The 16,879-nt window shown below is 55.3% G+C and overlaps 1 protein-coding gene across 1 annotated transcript in view; it reads right to left on the bottom strand.

Moving 5' to 3' along the window:
• Nucleotides 1–16,879, bottom strand: part of FSTL4 (follistatin like 4) — a 394,520-nt gene that overhangs the window by 51,470 nt on the left and 326,171 nt on the right. Inside the window, exon 7 of the mRNA XM_032425320.1 lies at nucleotides 5,981–6,147. Within this exon, the coding sequence (XP_032281211.1) occupies nucleotides 5,981–6,147 (167 nt within the window). The remainder of the gene's footprint in view (nucleotides 1–5,980; nucleotides 6,148–16,879) is intronic.

Genomic DNA, 16,879 nt, shown 5'->3' with positions numbered 1-16,879 from the left:
TAAAGCCTGCCAACAGGCTGAATGCGAGCTCCCTTGAGTGGGGCTGGGGAGGAGAGCTGAGACAGGGCAGGTGCTTGGGGCTCTGCATCCAGGGTCTAGAAGCTAGATCAGAACCTCCCTGAGTGACCCTGGACCTTTGACATGGGGCCGGAAGTGGTCACTGAGCACAAGTGAAGCTTTGAAGTTAGTACTACGAGAGAAGAGAGGTGACCCCGAAGAGACCACTGAGAAAGCAAAGGCCCAGTAGAGGCCCCTGGCAGGGCGGAGCCCTCAGTGAGTTCTACAGGCTGCTGGGTCCTGGGTCCCGGCCAGTCTCCTGTGGATGGAGTTCTAGCCAATCCTCCTAGTGGCTTGAGCTCATCCAAAGCTCAAAAGGGCCGGACGTCCATCTGCAGCCAGGGTTTCCGACACAAGCCAGAAAGAACTGGCCAAAGCCTTTGAGTGCTTCAAGTATAGTGTTTTCCAAGATTTTAAAACAAAATGTACCCGAGCATTTAATGAGATTATTTTAATGCAGAACCTACAACCACTGTCTATCGTGTTGCAAACAGCTCTCCATGCTAATCAAACTCCTCTCATCTTTTTACAATGTATTCATGACTGGTTCATATAAAGACAATAAAAATTAAATGAGTCATGAGCTCCTAAATCATTCTCTTCTGGTCTTTCTAATAACTCCCTTCCAAAGTGGAGCCGGCTGAGAGCATATGCTTCATTAGAGTTATTTGTTCCTGGTTTTACACCGTTTAGGCATGGGAAAAGAGTGCATCTTTTAACACATCCTTCAAACCCTGCCACAAATTCTTTCTTCTAATGGGTTTTGTTTTTCTGCTTTTATCACTGTACTCCGCCTACCAATGTCTGAAAGCCCCAAAGAATGAGATTTGGCGAAGGAAAAAACCCAAAAGAAAAGAGTGACTCTTTCAAGTCATTTCAGAGATACTGGGTTTGTTATAGGACCCCCCACCCCCTTTTGAAAAAGTTGAATACAACAGAAAAATGTTTCCTCTCCCTGAGACTCTCCTGGCCAAGCAGTTCCATGGGCTGTGCTCAGAGCCTTCCCTCCCCTGCCCCTGCTGGGATAGAGGCCAGTGGGCTCATGAAACCCTGCAGCCCCGTCCCCGTGGGGCCACATCGAGCGTGGGCACATCCCGCGGGGGCCGGGGCACCATAGTGGGGAGGCAGGGCCAGCCGGCCCCGCAGGGAAGCCTTGGAAAGGCTGGCTGCTGGGTATTGTGTCCCCAGAGCAAGGCCGCCTGCAGCCCTGGCAAGTTCTGAGCCTCTGAGTTACTCTACCCCATTTGCTTCATGGAGCTGTGACAAGAGGCAGATGACATGCTGCTCGTGAAGGGACCGGCATGATGCCTGGCCCCCAGACACGGGTTAGAACTCCCGCGTCAACCCTAGCAAGGATCCGGCAGCTCAGCTCTGTTCTGTGACTCCAGGGATGTCCCCTCCCTGCTTCTGCTCCCCTCACGGGCAGGTCCCCGGTCCCTGGCGTAATAAGGGACAGGGAGGAAGACAGTCATGAGGGGAGGGCAGGTGATAACTGTGGAGGAAGGACGTGCGGACTAGCTTTGGGGATGCCGCTTCACTTCACCCTGAGAGGTTGCTGCGCGGTCTGGGCAGAAGGCTGAGGCCCGGAAGGGGTTTGCACATTCAGTTCCTGCAGAAAGTAAGTCAGCCTTCCCTTTCAAGCCCCAGAATACTTAGCATGGCGGTCAGGGTACAGGGAGGGGTGCGTGGATCTGCCTCTGAGATGGGCCCCAAAGCCTGGCTGTGAGCCCTCAGGAGACAGGGCCGGCAGGGGCTGCTTGCGGGGGAAGGCCAAGGCTCTGTGGCCCAGGTGAAAAAACCAGGGGCCCGGTGGGTTCAGGGGTGTTCCTCGCTTCTCTGGGGGATTCCCGTGTCCCAGAGGTCCCTGTCCTATCACAGGACTGTATGACCTCACGGCCTGGAGAGTCTTCAAAGGGTAACCTCATTGGTCCCCTGTCTGCAGTGGGCCGTGGGAGGAGGCCTCTCCTGGGGGGGGGGCGGGTTTCCCAGCTGCAGCTGAGGCCCTGTCCCTCAGGCCCTGGGCGGCAGTGAGGCTCGGGCCTCCTGCAAAGGGGTGGCTCAGGCATCCTCAGAGGGCCCACCAGGTCCACGCTAAACCCCCTGGCGGCCCCTGCTCAGACAGCCTGGGCGGCTGCTCCAGTATGATCTCCGGCCATTAGGGAAGTTACTGAGGAGGCAGACCCCTCCCCCACCCCACAGGCTCCTTTCGTTTCTGGGTCTGATGTATCTGGGGTTCTCCTTGGTTGCAGATGCAGTCTTAGGCTAGAAGGGGCTCCGGACTCTTGCAGGACAAACTTCTGACCGTGTCACTCCCCAGTTAAAAATCAATGGTTCCCACTGCCCACAGGGAGTGGCCAAGATCCTTCAGGTTAACATTCAAAACCTGTCAGGTTCTGGCCCTACCCTGTCACTCTAGACCTCTTTCTTGCTTATCCCTGTCCCCTGAAGCCAGAACTTCTCCTTCCTCTGGCCCCCCAAACCAGCTTCCTCCTTCTAAATAGAGAACATGCCATACTGTGTTGTAATTCTGTGCTTGGGGATACGTGGTCCCCCCTGGGGCTGGGGAGAGTGTCTTTGCTCTACCCTCTGGCTCAGGGCCTGTGAGTCCCCAGCACTTAGCGGATCCAGGGGCTGATTCCCCGTGTACACCATCTGGACAGCCATGCACACATCGGGTGACTCCGGAGCACTCCTAACAGCGACACCGCTCAGTGGGGAATCTGAGAGGCTCCTTCTCCCTTGGCTCTGGGCTACATTTACTTTCTGATCAAATATTATCCTGATGCTCGAGGCATCCTTGATGTTTGCAAGTCAGAAAAGTTTAATTACATGTGTCATTAGGATGGCATTCTGTAATAGCTCTGTGACTGAATTCATTAACAGAATTCTTAACAGATAAGACAAGACAAATTAATATTTTGTTGCCCATGAAAGCTTCTCATTAAGAGAGTAGTGAAAAAGTGATTAATATTTTGTTGCCAATCAAGATGTCTTGTACAAATGACAAAGAAAGGAGGCCCACACCTCGCGGCGCTCTCTCATCTGCCTGCCTTGGGGCTTTGTAGGTGCCGTGTTCCTGTACCAGGCGCCAAGGACAGTGGCCGGCGGCGTTCCGTCTGGGGCCGCGGTGGGCGGGGGCGGGTGTGGGCACGCCGCACGCCGAGGGGGGCTCTAGGACTCAGCAATCCCCGATCTTCATTCCATCGGGGCCGCCCCCCACTCCCCACCATGCCCCCCCATCCCCATGCCCTCCTCGTCTCTTGCCTGATTTCCTCCTGGGCCTGCTGTCATCCCTGTCCCCAGAGTGGGGCTGCCACTTAGGAACACCTGCTGTGTGCTGGGCATGGGGCTAGGCACTTCACACACCCGGCCAGCCTGGAAATGCCCACGTAAGGAGGAGAGCATCATCCCCCGTCCCCCACAGGCTCACAGAGTTCAGCGGCTTCCCCAGGGCTGCTCCAGACTTGCTGGACGTGGTTAGTCAGTGTGTCCCAGGATGATGTGGACACCCCAGGGTCGTATCTCCCTGCCTGGGGAGCCTCCCGGGGCTGCTTGCTGGGGACTTGGGCTGCAAGGTGCCGAGAATGTAGTTTGGCCGCGGTGGCAGTAATAATAATGAGGATAGTAAGATAAGTAATAGCAGCAATGATAAGGACAGTGATCGTAGTTAGCACGGGACACTGTGTGCTAAGAGCATCCCATGTGTCTTCTCATTCAACCCTCACTCTGACCCTATGAGGCAGGAGCTATTATTTATCCCTGATTCACAGAGGAGGACCCCGAAGCTTCGAGAAGTCAAGTGCCCTTTCCACACTCACTCAACTAGGAAGTGGCAGAGCTGAGGCTCCAACCCAGGTCCCTTTGCCCTCAGAGCCTGTGCTGTGCCGCCCCCCTCTGGGCCTGAGGCAGAGGGAGGTGTGTGTGTGTGGGGGGGGGGCCGCGTACCTGCATGCATCCCGTGAGCATCCCTGGTGGGGCCGGTGTTGCCCTGCGCCCTCACGTGGGGGTTTCTGGGCAGCACAGGGCCCTGCCTGTTCGCAGGCTGCTGACTTGACCATGAGCAGCAAGTGTTTCCAGGGAGGTAATAAGAGGCCATTAATCTCTAGTTGCACCTACAATTAACCCAAATTGCTAACCTCACTGTGAAAAGTAGAAATGCAATTGAGTTCATGCTGGAGGCATGTTCAAGGGAGGGGAAAAACACTCAAAGTAATTTAATTAACCGATGGCAAGTGCATTAAGAGGAGTCCTGCTTCCGCCTTTATTTCTGGTGTCTTTAAATAGAGCATCAAGTAACGCACATGGATGTTCAGACAGACACGGGCGGACCTGTCCTAGTTTTGAATTAATCACCACTGGCCAAACACAGTTTAAAGCTGATGCCCCGCCCCGAGAGCTTTTGCACACACAAATCTGTGCATCCCAACACCTCCCCCACTCCAGTCTTTGCAAATAGGACACCATCTCTCCTTGCTAAGATCCCAGACAAGCCCTGGGCATCTCAGGCTCAGAAGACAAAGGACTCTGCCCACTCGGCATCTGTCCATCAAGCACCCACCAAGGTTTTGCTGGCATTGACATTCGGAGATGGGTAGGATTCAGGCTGTGCTCAGTACCGTGGGGAAACTGCAAGGAAATAATCCTGCCCCACGTGACAGGGGTGGGAGAAGGGGACTCCTTGCCCAGGTGTGCCCAAGATAGCATCCCCACATTGGCCCGCCTTTTCCTATCTGCTTCCCCCATGATCTGCAGGGTGCAACAAAGGGCCTAGTGAGTAGCAGAGTCCCAACTTGGTGGTTTCTACAGAATTTTATGCTGGGCTCTCTCCCCACAAAGCAGTCTCGCAGTTGGAAGGAATCTTCAAGGTCATGGGATTTAGCTGCCCTCGTGTGGCTAGTAGCATTGCTGACCATGGTCCTGCTTGAACTAAGACCTGTCAGCTATCCTGGTAGGGCCCTACATCGGTGACATCCCTCTGTCTTCTCAATGAACTTCTGGGAAGCCATCTCGCTCGTTGGGCCAAACCTGGGCCAGTCCATATACTTGAAGGATGCCCTTTATTCTTCAAGCCCAATGGAAGGGAGGGACTGCTAATATTCCCTTTCTGATAGCTAGGGTTGGTGGTTTAAGACGTTGCTCAAAGTCATGAGGCTGGTTTGGGGTGACACTGGGAGCCCAGTCCAGGCTGCATGGGGCCTCCCAGTACAGAAATATCCCTGCTGGTCACGGTAGGCTGCAGGTGCTCAGCTGCTCTCTCTTCCACTCCCCTCATCAAATCCACATTCCCACGTCCAGCCAACAAGGCCCCCAGGGCAGGCCACACTGGCCTGATCCCTTTCCTTTCACCTCCTCACCTGGTGCCTGCCCTCCCGCCCACCCAGCCGGGCAGTTCACCCCTGCCCTCCACAGGGAACCCCCATTCCCTCTCTTCCCCCTGTCTACATCCTCCCCAGCTGTGGGATCCACAGTCTCCCCTGGCTCTTCCAGCCACATGCCCTCCCTGCTCCACTGTCTCCCGTCTGGCCACGTTTGCTGTGGGCTTGTGGTCCTCCCTCCCGGTGGGCTCCATCATGCAGTCTGAGCCCCTCACCTCCCATTCCCATGCCCACTGTTTGGCCTTCGCTGCCGCAGCCTGCACGGAGGCCTCCCGCCCCGCCTGCCCTGCCTGCCCTGCCTGCCCAGCCAGCGCGCCCTTTCCCTATTGTGGGTCTGGCTGGCAGGCTTGCAGTGAACGTCCAGTCTATTCTCTGCACACGGTGGGACTTGGGTTTTCTGGTACTTCCTGCTCTCTGACAACAGGCTTGAAAGGCATCCAACGTGGGATGTTAAAATGAAACCCTCTCACCCTGCCACTGCCATGGGCGATTTGCAGGTTACTTCCCTGGGGCAGGTCTGCGTTCAGGGTCAGAGCCGAGCCACTTACATTGATGTCTTCCAAGGCCATGAAGTTGAGGGCCAGCCCATTGCGCTTCCAGACGATGGGTGGCCGCAGCTCTCCGCGGATAGCGCAGGTCAGCACGGTGCTCAGCCCCACGGTCACTGTGGCCACACTGACCCTCTCCTCGGGCGCGAGGCTGAGCTGAACCACCTCTGCAGGGGACAAGGAGAAAGTCATCAGGTGCACACCCAGCATGGGGAGTACCACTCACAGGCAAAGGGCCACAGGGGTTCCCGGCAGGAGGCTGGCAGGCTCCCGAGAAACTGCTACGGCCTGCTGTCTAAACGTACCGACGGACTCTCCTTCTTGGGGGATGGGCCACGACTTACGGGAAATGTTCAAAGGGCTCTGAGAGTCAGAGAAGTCAGGAGCCATAGCAAGCGTAGGGAAACCATCTGGGCTGATTTATGAGTTGAGCCAAGCATGTGGGCTGTCACACAGGGACCAGGGGCCAGATGCGCGGTGGACGCCCTGCTCTGTGCTCCTGGGCCTCATGAAGTCTGGGCCTTGCTAAGTGCAGTCAAGGTCTGCTGGCTGAGCTGACAGGTTTCTCATCCGTCTGGGGGCAATTTAAAGGTTGCACTGTCTGAAGTCTGGGGAATGAACTGGCTGACCTTTGAAGGTTTGTTTCTGTCTGAGGATTCTTTGAACTTGGATTTGGATTTCTGTTCAGCAACCACGCGCTGTAGCCTTTAATTTTTTGAGGCGTACTTCAGGCTGTACAAATTATTAATCCTGCCACTTTATACTTGCTAACTGGCATTAAGACGGATCATTCTTCAGGCAAATGGGAAGGGTCTAAAATATTTGCTTGCAATCACAGGCTTTTAGAGATTTTCGGGATTTATGCGAAAGTTAATTGGACTCAGGCTGTTCATATACCGACATGGGATCAGGCTTGGAGGGAGAGTCACCAGCCCAGCGACAGGACTGCCTTCTCCCTACTCCTCCCCCAGATCTACAGCTCAGAGCGCCTGGGGCAGCGGGCAACGGTGGCAGGAGCTGAGCGAGGCGGGCTGGCTGGCTCTGAGGGTCTGCGCTTATCTGGGATGCCAGCAAAAATGCCGGGAGCCCTCCTGACTCTTACTACTCTTTTGGGACTTGGGGGTCCTGCCAGGGGTGGGGCAAGGCACAGAGTTGGGGACTGAGCTCCGTGACTCGGCGGGCCCCCTTTGAATTGTGACTGGGCAGCATGTCTATGCTCGCACCCTCTTGCCGGCATGTGTGGGGAGGAGAAGGCGGTGGGGGGGGAGGTGGGGGGATCGCAAACCCCAGCAGGTGTGACGCCCTGCAAAGTAGGTGAAGTGACAGCAAGTCCAGTCAGGTCAGATCCTGAGTTAGCGAAGCCCTTTCCCCGCCACAAACAGTCAGCGGCCCGGCCCTGGGCTCACGAAGATGAACAAGATATACACTAGATGCTTAATCAGTGCTTGTTGGATGGATGGATGAAACACAGAGAAAATGGAAATAAGGAAGGAAAGGAGCCAACTGGCCCGTGGAGCGGGGACACTCACACGCAGGAAAAATGTGACTCCCCGTGAAAGAGCCGCAGGGGAAAGATAAGCACCAAGTGATTGATGCCAACGCACCCGGCATAATATTTTACAAACATTAAAGTGATGCATTTCAGGTTCCCTCTTAAATCATGTCCTGCTCGCTGCCCTCCCACCTCTGAGTCATGAGGCTTATTGGTCAGGGCAGGAGAGAGAAGGCGCTCATCCTCCATAGTGAGCTCCAGGCTTTGGAGATTCAGAGGGGACAGAGAGAGGGAAGGAGAAGGATGTGCTACGCGGGTCTGGCTTCTTCTGTGCTCTGCTGCCCTTAGGACTCAGAACCCAGATTGTCCCCGAGTGTAGAGGAGGTACTCCTTCCTCATCGGGCGAGCCACGAGGCTCTGTGGAAATAGAACACAGACCCCTTCCTCTTCCCAGGGCGTTGTGGGAATGAGGGAACTGGTGAGAAGGGTGTGCCTGTTGGCATGTAGGTGAGGGGAACCAAGGGGGGCTCTAGAAGGGGGTGAAGCTCTCTCCCCACCCTCCCCCCTGGGGTGAGCCCATGAGGCCTGGCACAGAGCCAGAGGCCCCTGGGCTCCCGAATGGCATGGAGAGGTCCAAAGGTTCCTGGCCACACGCTGGCGGGGCCGTGAGGTGCTGTGTACCTCTGTGCCTGAGGACCAGGGCCCTAAGGGAATGCCCCTGGAACCTCCAGGGGTGCGTAGTGCCAGTGGGGGCTGCCGGAGGCCAAGCTGTGGGGGGACATCAGACACTGAGACAGCCCAGACCAAGAGCAGAACCTGGGATGACCCCTGCCAAGAGGACCCGAGACAGGGCAACTGGGAGTCGGCAGGGGGGACCGAAGGTGGCAGAGGACGGCTGTGTGCTTCCGTCCACACTCAGAAGCCAGTTTGGGGAGCAGCTGGGGATGCGGGGTGGGAACTGCAGGCATGAAGCATTTTTCTTAGATAGAGCATTACTTAATGCGGACTTGGTAGAACGACCCGCTCCGACTAAGCTTTACAATGGCCTGCACATTCAGGTGCATTGTCCTCCCAGCGTTGGTGGGTGGGGCTTAGGAAGAAGTCAGGCGGGTCACCAAAGGAAAGGACATTTTCTCTGCATGTTGGAACTCTAGTCCAACGACAAGGGAAAGAGCCACTGAGCCCTCAGGCAGCAGTCCCTGGGGGAGGTGGGCCATTCCTGGGCTACAGAGTCCTGTTCTCAAGGTGTGGTTCCCCCCCCCCCCCCGCCACCAGCATTGCATTTCTCGCCTGGGTGGGGGGGGCAACTGTTAGAAATGCAGATTCCTGCCCCTCTACCCCAGGCTGATAAATCTCTGGTGGCAGGGTGGGCATCCTGGTTTTAGCAAGCATCTCAGGGTACCCTGAGCCCTGACAACCACTGCCTTAAAAGATGGGGGGGTGTCTGGGTAGATGGAAGGGGAGAGTGCGGGGGGGCAGTGGGGGGAGGATGGGGAGGTGAGGTATTCTGGCTGGCTGGGGTCTCGTTTGGAATGTAAGACCTATGTGCAATGTCGGATCCTCCACGTGGCCCCAAGGTCATGTACTTCAAACAGGTTAGCACAGGGCTACAACCAAACAAACAAAGAAGCAAAAACCCGAGTGGGAAGGCTGCTGGGACAGCTGGTTCCAGTCTGCTTCCTCAGCGCTTCCCTGATCATCTGTATGTCTGAAGATGTGCACTTCGCGTAGGAAAGGCTCATGCAAAATTAGAATGCGTGAATACTGACAGAACCATCATAATTCTGCTCCTGTCAGCTACACAAATATTAACCAAACGGCAAATATTTGGATCACTTAAAGTTTAATTAAATGAATGTTTTATTGGATTTAATGCATGTCAATATTCCCTGACTGGTTTAAAAATTCTGAAGAGATTGGTGGCAACCAAAGCTCTCCTTCTGCCCTTACTCCCAATTATTTACTGTTCAACACGCCTTCCCCAGGCAGGCCCCCCTCCCTGCTAAGTGACCTCCCATGGTCATTTCCCCGAGTGAGAAACGAGACAGCATCATGGGCTGGGGCTCGAGTGAGCGGGGCAGATTCTGGACTGTGGCTCTGGACAGCTGACCTCCAGGCCTGGCTCTGCTGGTGACAAGCCAAGTGGCCTTTGGCAGGTCCCTTCCTGCCACTTGGCCTCGGTTCGGACATCAGTAAAATGAGGGATCGGATGAGGAGGGCTCTGGGGACCCATCTTGCTTTGGGCTCTGGGACTCTGAGGACATGGTTCTAAGCGGACAATCCTGCAGACCCTCTTCAGTCCTGCCAGGCGCTGGCTGGCTGCCCCTTCCCTCGCCCCCCAGTGCCATCTGCCTCTGCTCTTTGCCCACTTGCCCACAGCGCTGCCGGTGACGTCTCAGGTGGCAGCACCAACAGCTGCCAAGCCCGCGGGGGCTTCCCTCAGGATACCCCCCGAATCCCTGCTCTCCACCCCAGACACCAGCAGCCTCCTGTGTGCTCACCTCTGCAGACTGCCCCCGTTCCCGTGAGCACAGCCCTGCTCAAAAGCCGCCCACAGCTCCCATCACGCACAGAACTCAGAACAGTCCCTGCCTGCCCCCCCTTCTCCTCCCATGTTACTTACCACAGTGCCCGCCAACCCCCATCCTATTCGTCTATCCTGAGACCCTCGCTCTCTCGGCCCCTAGAGATGAGCTCAGGGAGGGTTTCTGGGACCTTGAAGTTTTAACACAAGGGGACGCTTAGATTATCTGTTGAAGATTGAAAGACACCTTCCTGCTGAATTTGTCAGGACCTTCTCAGGCTTAAGCAACAGAAACTCTCAGAAATGCTGGACGCCCTTAAGAGAAAAAAAAGGAGGGTGGTCTTAGTTCTCATAACTGGGAAATCTAGCAGGGATGGAGGAGGCTGTAGACGTCTGGGGCCCTCCACAAGGCACACTCTACTTGGCTGCAAGACGCCCAGGGGTGGCCCCACACTCACACTGTCCCTGTGCATGGGACCCCAGAGAAAGGGACCAAATCTTTCCTGAGAGTCCAGGAAACAAGCATAGGAGAAAACTCTGACTGTCAGACGTGCCTCCTGTGTTCTCCCGTGAAGCCATCCCTGGGGCCACAGGACTGACCCGCGCTCGAGGCCTGGGCCCTGTGGCCACCACAGGGCCAGGAGCCAGGTGGTTGGAAGTGGGGACAAATGTCCCGACAGAAAGGGTATGTTGGGTGGATTGACAGCCTATGACTGCTACAGAGACAGAGAGAAGGCCTTCTCTTCCCTCCGCCCCTTCCCAGTCCCACCTGGAAGGCTTGCCAGGGTGCACGGTGACAGGGGAAGGGAAGTGGGGCCATACTGTGATGACCGGGAGAACCAGCGGAACTGAAAGCTGGTTCAGGTTCCTGCGGCTGCTCCCGGCCTGCCCTTCTCTTGCGAGCCCTGGGGGCCGGGTTGGCCGGCAGGGGGGACACCTCACCCTGGGCAGGGCACGGGGGGAGGGCCAGGCAGCCTGCAGCGCGTGGGGACGCCCCTGCATGGCCTTCTGCCCCCGCCTGGGCACGCGTGCAGAGCAGGAGACGCGGGTCTACTCGCACCTGCGCTCTGCTCTGTGGGGCCAGGAGTGCCGGGGGGGAGGTGGGGGGAGCGAAGGAGGCACCGTGCAGCTCTCCAGGACGGCGCCTGCACCAGGGCCCCCGAGGGGTCCTTCTGAGGCTGGGCTGCTCCCATGGTGTCACACCATCTGTGGCCCCGCGGGCTGCTCTTCGGGAGGGTTGTCGAGGTTTGCGGGCACCAGACGGCAAGGTCGGTCCTGTGCCCAGAGCGTGTGGGGCAGGGAGGGAGGGCTGGGCTGTGGGTGGCAGGGGCCCTGCAGGAGCCGTAGAGGTGCCCGCAGAGAGAGGAGGCTCCGGCTAAGAACTGGCACTGGAGGGCCGCCTGGCACGGGATCAGAGCAGGGCAAGGAGTTGGGGACATCTGTGTCCCCGTGAGCCAGGCCTTCTGATATCCATGGGCTTCCCCTTGTTGCTCCCGGGACGTAGAGGCACAGGTACACTGAAACTGTTGTCGACATCGGCAAGGCTGGGCTAGCACAAGACAGACCCTGGTGTGCCACCTAGCCTGACGACCACGTGTGGGGCCCCGGTGCCCGGCACACAGCAAGCAGGTGGGCTGCAGGCCACGTCTGGCTGCCAGCAGTCTCCTGGGAGACGCCTGCCTCGCTCTCTAGGCCCTTGCAACCAGACCAGTAAAACATCTGGTTTTCCAGACACAGATGTTGCAAACGCCAGACCTTAGCCCCCTCCCGGCACCCACGCTCTCCGTGCTCCTGGGAGCCTGCAGAGAAGAGGAGGCCGCAGGGGATTAATGTGCCCACCAGACGCAGGCTAACACCCTTCCCGAAAAGCAGGCGGCATAACATTTCAGTCTCGGGAGAATTGGGTTTTAGTTCCTATTACAGCTTTTCCTTAATCTCAGGCGCTATTTCTCACACTGACTTGAACTCGATAAGACACTCATAAAACCATCAGCAGCCTCTCACGCAGGATTCTGGTGCTTCACAGCAATAGAAATTAAATTTCTCCAATTATTGTCAAGTTCGTGTTAGTTTTCTTATGTTAGAAATGCACTAATGGGACACATGCCTACCTGGATATTTGCTATTTTTTCAAATGATGCTCTTGGCGGAAAGACTCTGTCAAAAGCTCAATCAACCTGCCCACACATCAGTATGTTGGACTGAGCCTCCGAGGGTAAACCCAGGCTCAGGAGCCTGCTTGGGAATTAGGACAATCTGGAGAGACCCCAGGCCGGGCGCTTAGACATATTCTGTAGCTGCAGCCTGTTCTCACCCTGTTCTCATAAAGTCAGGTGCTTCTAGTATGACCCGGGAGGCCCCCCACCCCAGGAGGTGTGGTGCCTGTTTGACAAACTCGACCGATCTGGTCTCATTCCTGAGACCACGGTCACACTATGAAGTTGGTGAGTGGGACAGAAACAAAGGTGGGGGGTGTGTGCCCCATGTCTCCTGACCATGTAGGGGACAGGTGACATCTCAACATCTCCTGGACCCAATAGTTTCACCCGGCCCTTAGAGGGTGGGGCTGCTTTGGCATGCCCTGCGGGAAGGTGTTTGGGGGGGGGGTTACTCCGTGCCTCCTGTGTCTTGGAGCTCTTTGCAAACGTCTAGAGACACTTGGCAGCTGTGGGGCTAGGAGCAGATTGTCTTAGGACCCTTTCATCCTGACACGCATGTTTTGAGCACTGGGCCATGTCTGGCCTGCACAGGTGTCTCTGGATCAGCCAGCCTTGCATGCGTCCAAAATTTCCTGTTTCTTTAGGCATAATCTGATTCAATTTTCCTGTCATTGTCATATTCCCTCTTGCTTGCTTCATTTTGGGGATGGCAATAAACTTGTTAATTACCTGCAGATCTGTGGGTAATTTACTTTTTCAATTGACTTATGTTGCTTGGTGTTGCTGCAACCATTTTTTACAGTTTAGTTATGAAGCTCTGCTCTGCTCTTTGTAAGCTGCAGACATAGACCCTCTCTGTAGGATCTCTTTTGGATCCTCAGCACCTTATACAATTCCTGGCACAAAGAAGGGACTTGGTAAGTTTTAAGCAGTGGGTAGTGCTCACTCAACGATTGTTTATTGAGCATCTACTATGTGCCACAATACAGTGGGAATATGCGGGCAAGCAGAGCAGGCCCGGATCCTGCTAACCTGGAGTTTGTGGCTTGGCAGGGAGGCCAACTGTCAGATGTGGGGTGGGGAGAAGAGGCACCTGGAGCCTGTCCGCGGACTCCCGTGGAGAGCCCTTGGCATCTGCACAGCCTGACTGGTCTCTCTTGGTAGAATCCTTCCTGGGTGCCCGGGGCTGGGCCCTGCAGGGGTGGACGCAGTAGACAGACCCATGTCTCACTCCCATGGAGCCCCTGTGCGATGTGGCCTTCTCCTTGTTTGCAGGAGGGGCCCGTGCAGGGGCACGTTAGCTGGGCATCCTCTGAGCTCCATGGCTCTGTTTTGCATCCTCTGGCCTAAAAAACCCTTCTAGCTTTGGTAAAACTAACCCACAATGAGACTGTGGTAGAGGGAGAAGGAAATCAGAGCTGAGCTCAGTGCCCAAGGGTTGTGACTTCACTGTCCTGGGGTGCCCTCGGGTGCCCTGGGTATGGCACAGAGCAGAGGCGGCAGTCGGAAGCACGGGGGTCTGGGGTGGAGAGCCCAGGGTCTCCTAGTCAGCTCTCCCTCCCTGGCTGGTGTCTGTGCCTGGCGTGGCCTCGGACAGGCTGGCCGGGCTGTGTACCTCTCGTGCCCTGCCAAGTCTATTCCTGAAGATGATGGAAACACCTCTGCTCAAGGGATTTGCAAAAGGAGAGTATTTTTACTGCCTATTCCCCTGGTAGGTTTAGGGAGAAGAAAAGAAGGTAGTATCTTACACAATTAAACACTAGTTACTCAGAATTTGCAAAAATTCATACAGATGTCAAAGGCTGGATCTAGACTCTCCTGGACAACCTCTTGGTGGAGATGAGCATGTCCATGGGCCTCAGTCAATCAACTGAAGACCTGAGTAGGACAAAAAGGCTGAGTATTCTTAGTATTAGTATACTATTGCTAGTATTCGTATTCAGTATTCTGAGTCTTAGTATTTTGGGCTCCTTCTCCCTGACTGCCTTCTGGATGGGACACGGGTCTTTTCCTGCCTTTGGACTTGAACTGAAACATCATCTCTTCCCGGGTCTCAAGCCTGCAGGCTTTCAGACCGGAACTCACAACGTTGGCTCTCTTGGGTTTCCAGCTTGCCAACTGCAGATTCTGGAATCTTAGCCTCAACAATCATGTGAGCCAATTCCTTATAATACCCACTCTCTCTATCCATGCATCCATCCATCCATGCATCCATGCATCCTATTGGTTCTGGGTCTCTGGAGAGCTATGACACATGCAGTCATCATGCACACTCTCTTCTCTCCCCTTGTGGAGACTGTGTACATTTTGTGGGAGCTAAGAACACAGCCTCCTTCTTGCTGCCTAAGCCCATCAGACCTGATGAGGGTAACAAATTAGTCTTTACTCCATCATGCTACTGGGATTTTGGGTCTCTATAGCATTTGGTGTTGATTACCTAATACACCCCTTTGGAGACAAAGAAATTCAAGTTAATGTATTTCCACAGAAGAAAGTGTAATGAGATGTGGAACGGACCTTTGAGAGGCCAAGTCATTCAGGTCAGAAACCTTCAGAATCCTCTGACTTCTGTTCCAATCCTCCAAACACTTCCTGTCCAGGGAGCTCACTCTCTTATCCCATGGCCATTTCTACTGCTTTCATCATTAGATAGTATCCAAACTCCCTGCTGAAAGGAGGGCAGCTGGGGGGGCAGGGAGGTGTTTCAGGGTAGGCTGAGAGAGAATGTGTAAATAAAGGATCCAGGATAATACACACTGTGCATGGGAAGAACAAGATGCCGAGAGAGAGAGAAGAGCTGTGAGGCCTAATAAGATGCAAGTTGGGGTGGTGGTGGAAGCCTCTTTGAGCAGGAGATATTTCAGTGGAGATCCGTAAGAGGAGAAGAAACCGGGTAGGCCAAGAATAGAAGAAAGGGCATTCTCGTCAGAGAAAGAGCTCATGCAAAGGCCCTGGGGTAGGATGGGGGCTTACTGTGCTCTGAGAACTGAAGAAGGCTAGCGTGTCTGAAGCACAGGGAATGATGCAGGTTTGTGGGCACACACGTAGTCATAGAGGTGCTACATAGCCAGGCAGAACAGGCCATTGTTTCTTAATGGTAGACCGATTTTAATTTAAGGCAATGGAGGATTGGAGGACTGGAGGATTTTAAGTCAAGGAGGGATGTGATCTGATTTGCATGCTAGAAGGATCACTCGGGCCCGCTGTGTGAATGATGGGCCGCTGGGGGAGAGGAGAGGATGCAGGGACACCATGTAGGAGGCTGGGGCTGTCTTGCAGGGAGAGCTAGGCCAGGACTGTGGGGAAGGAGAAAAGGAAGGGGCAGGGCTTGCAAGCAGTTGGGATGAGGAGCCCCGTGAAAGGGGTGTCAGGAGTGACTCCCTCCCATGCTCCTTGCTTGACCTCTTGCATAACACAGTGACAGTTCTTGAGGTGGGTGGGCTGGGAGCCTTGATGTGCCATCTCTGTCCTGACTGGTAACCCTCTAAACTTTCCTCAGGCATTTGATCTGGAAAGTAGATTATGACCATATTCTTGGACTCTTCAGTGAACAAGACTCAAGAGGATTTCTAAACTATAGCATTGCTGTTATAAAAAACCTTAGCCCAGGAAGAGGGGCAGACACAAGTCTCCACTGTCCAGGCTGCTCTCCCCACGTCCCTGGGGGCTGCAGCCTGAGCAGCAGAAGCCAGACAGGGGGGCCTATCCCTGATGCACGTCTCACCCCACCTCCACCCTGCAGTGCAGGCCATGGCCTCTCGGAGCGGGGACCCAGCTTCACACGTGCAATGGGGAGGAGCCAATGGGCCTTGCAAGAGCATCTATAAATATAGCTTGTTTTCTGTTGAATCATCTAGTCTCTTGAGAACGCTAAGTCATGCCTGCATTTTGTAAACAGGCATCAGCAAACCATTTTGGAGAACAGCTTACATCGTATTTGTTTTGTTTCAATTCCAATTTCCTGAGCGTGCCACGGCTCTGATGACCTCCTGAGGAGGGGTCGCTGAGCCTGGCTGAGGGCTCGGCTGCTCCCAGGGCCCATGGAGCTCCTGGCAGCTTCTGTCTTTAAAGGAAACATTGCTCATAGCCTCTGTCCCTGACCAGCAGGCCTCCTGAGGACCTGGGCCCACCACGTCCTGGTCCAGGGTGTGCTATATTCAGACTCTGTCCACCCCCTCCCCGGGGGAATCCCCGGGTTCTGGTTTTAGGGTCCACCTGAGAAGCAGCCATTGCTCTGGCCACTGAGCATTAACATGGCAGGGAGCCCCGCTGAATCCCTCAGTTGGAAGGAGAGGAGGTCAGTGGGGGGAGTTGGCCTCTGGCGGCCTGGTTTGGGCCTTGGCAGCAGGGGTTCAGGGTTGGAATTTGGAGGAGTCCTGTCCCTCAGCGGCTGGTGATGCTATGGGCACAGGCAGGGCACGAAGAGCAGGGAGAGAGGGGGCCTCTGGGGACAGGGGTCAGAGGTGAGGCTGAAGGCGTGTGGTCAGGAGCCAGGCGGGCAGGGCCTCACAGCGATGGCGGGGACTTGGGGTTTTATTGCGTGAGAAGCCCTTGGAGAATTTTAAGCAGGAGACTACACTGGTCCGACTTATGCTTTTAAAGACAATCTTTGCATCGGTTGAGACATCTTCCACCGCGTTAACCCTAACTGGAAATGGGGCTGACTAGTAAGGAAAAGCTGTCATCTCCCTAAGGGGAGGCCCTGGTGGGAGTTTCCAGGGCAA

This window comes from Phoca vitulina, unplaced genomic scaffold, assembly GCF_004348235.1.
Source record: "Phoca vitulina isolate PV1807 unplaced genomic scaffold, GSC_HSeal_1.0 scaffold32, whole genome shotgun sequence".
NCBI lineage: Eukaryota > Metazoa > Chordata > Mammalia > Carnivora > Phocidae > Phoca > Phoca vitulina.
This window is presented reverse-complemented; position numbering and strand designations above follow the sequence as displayed.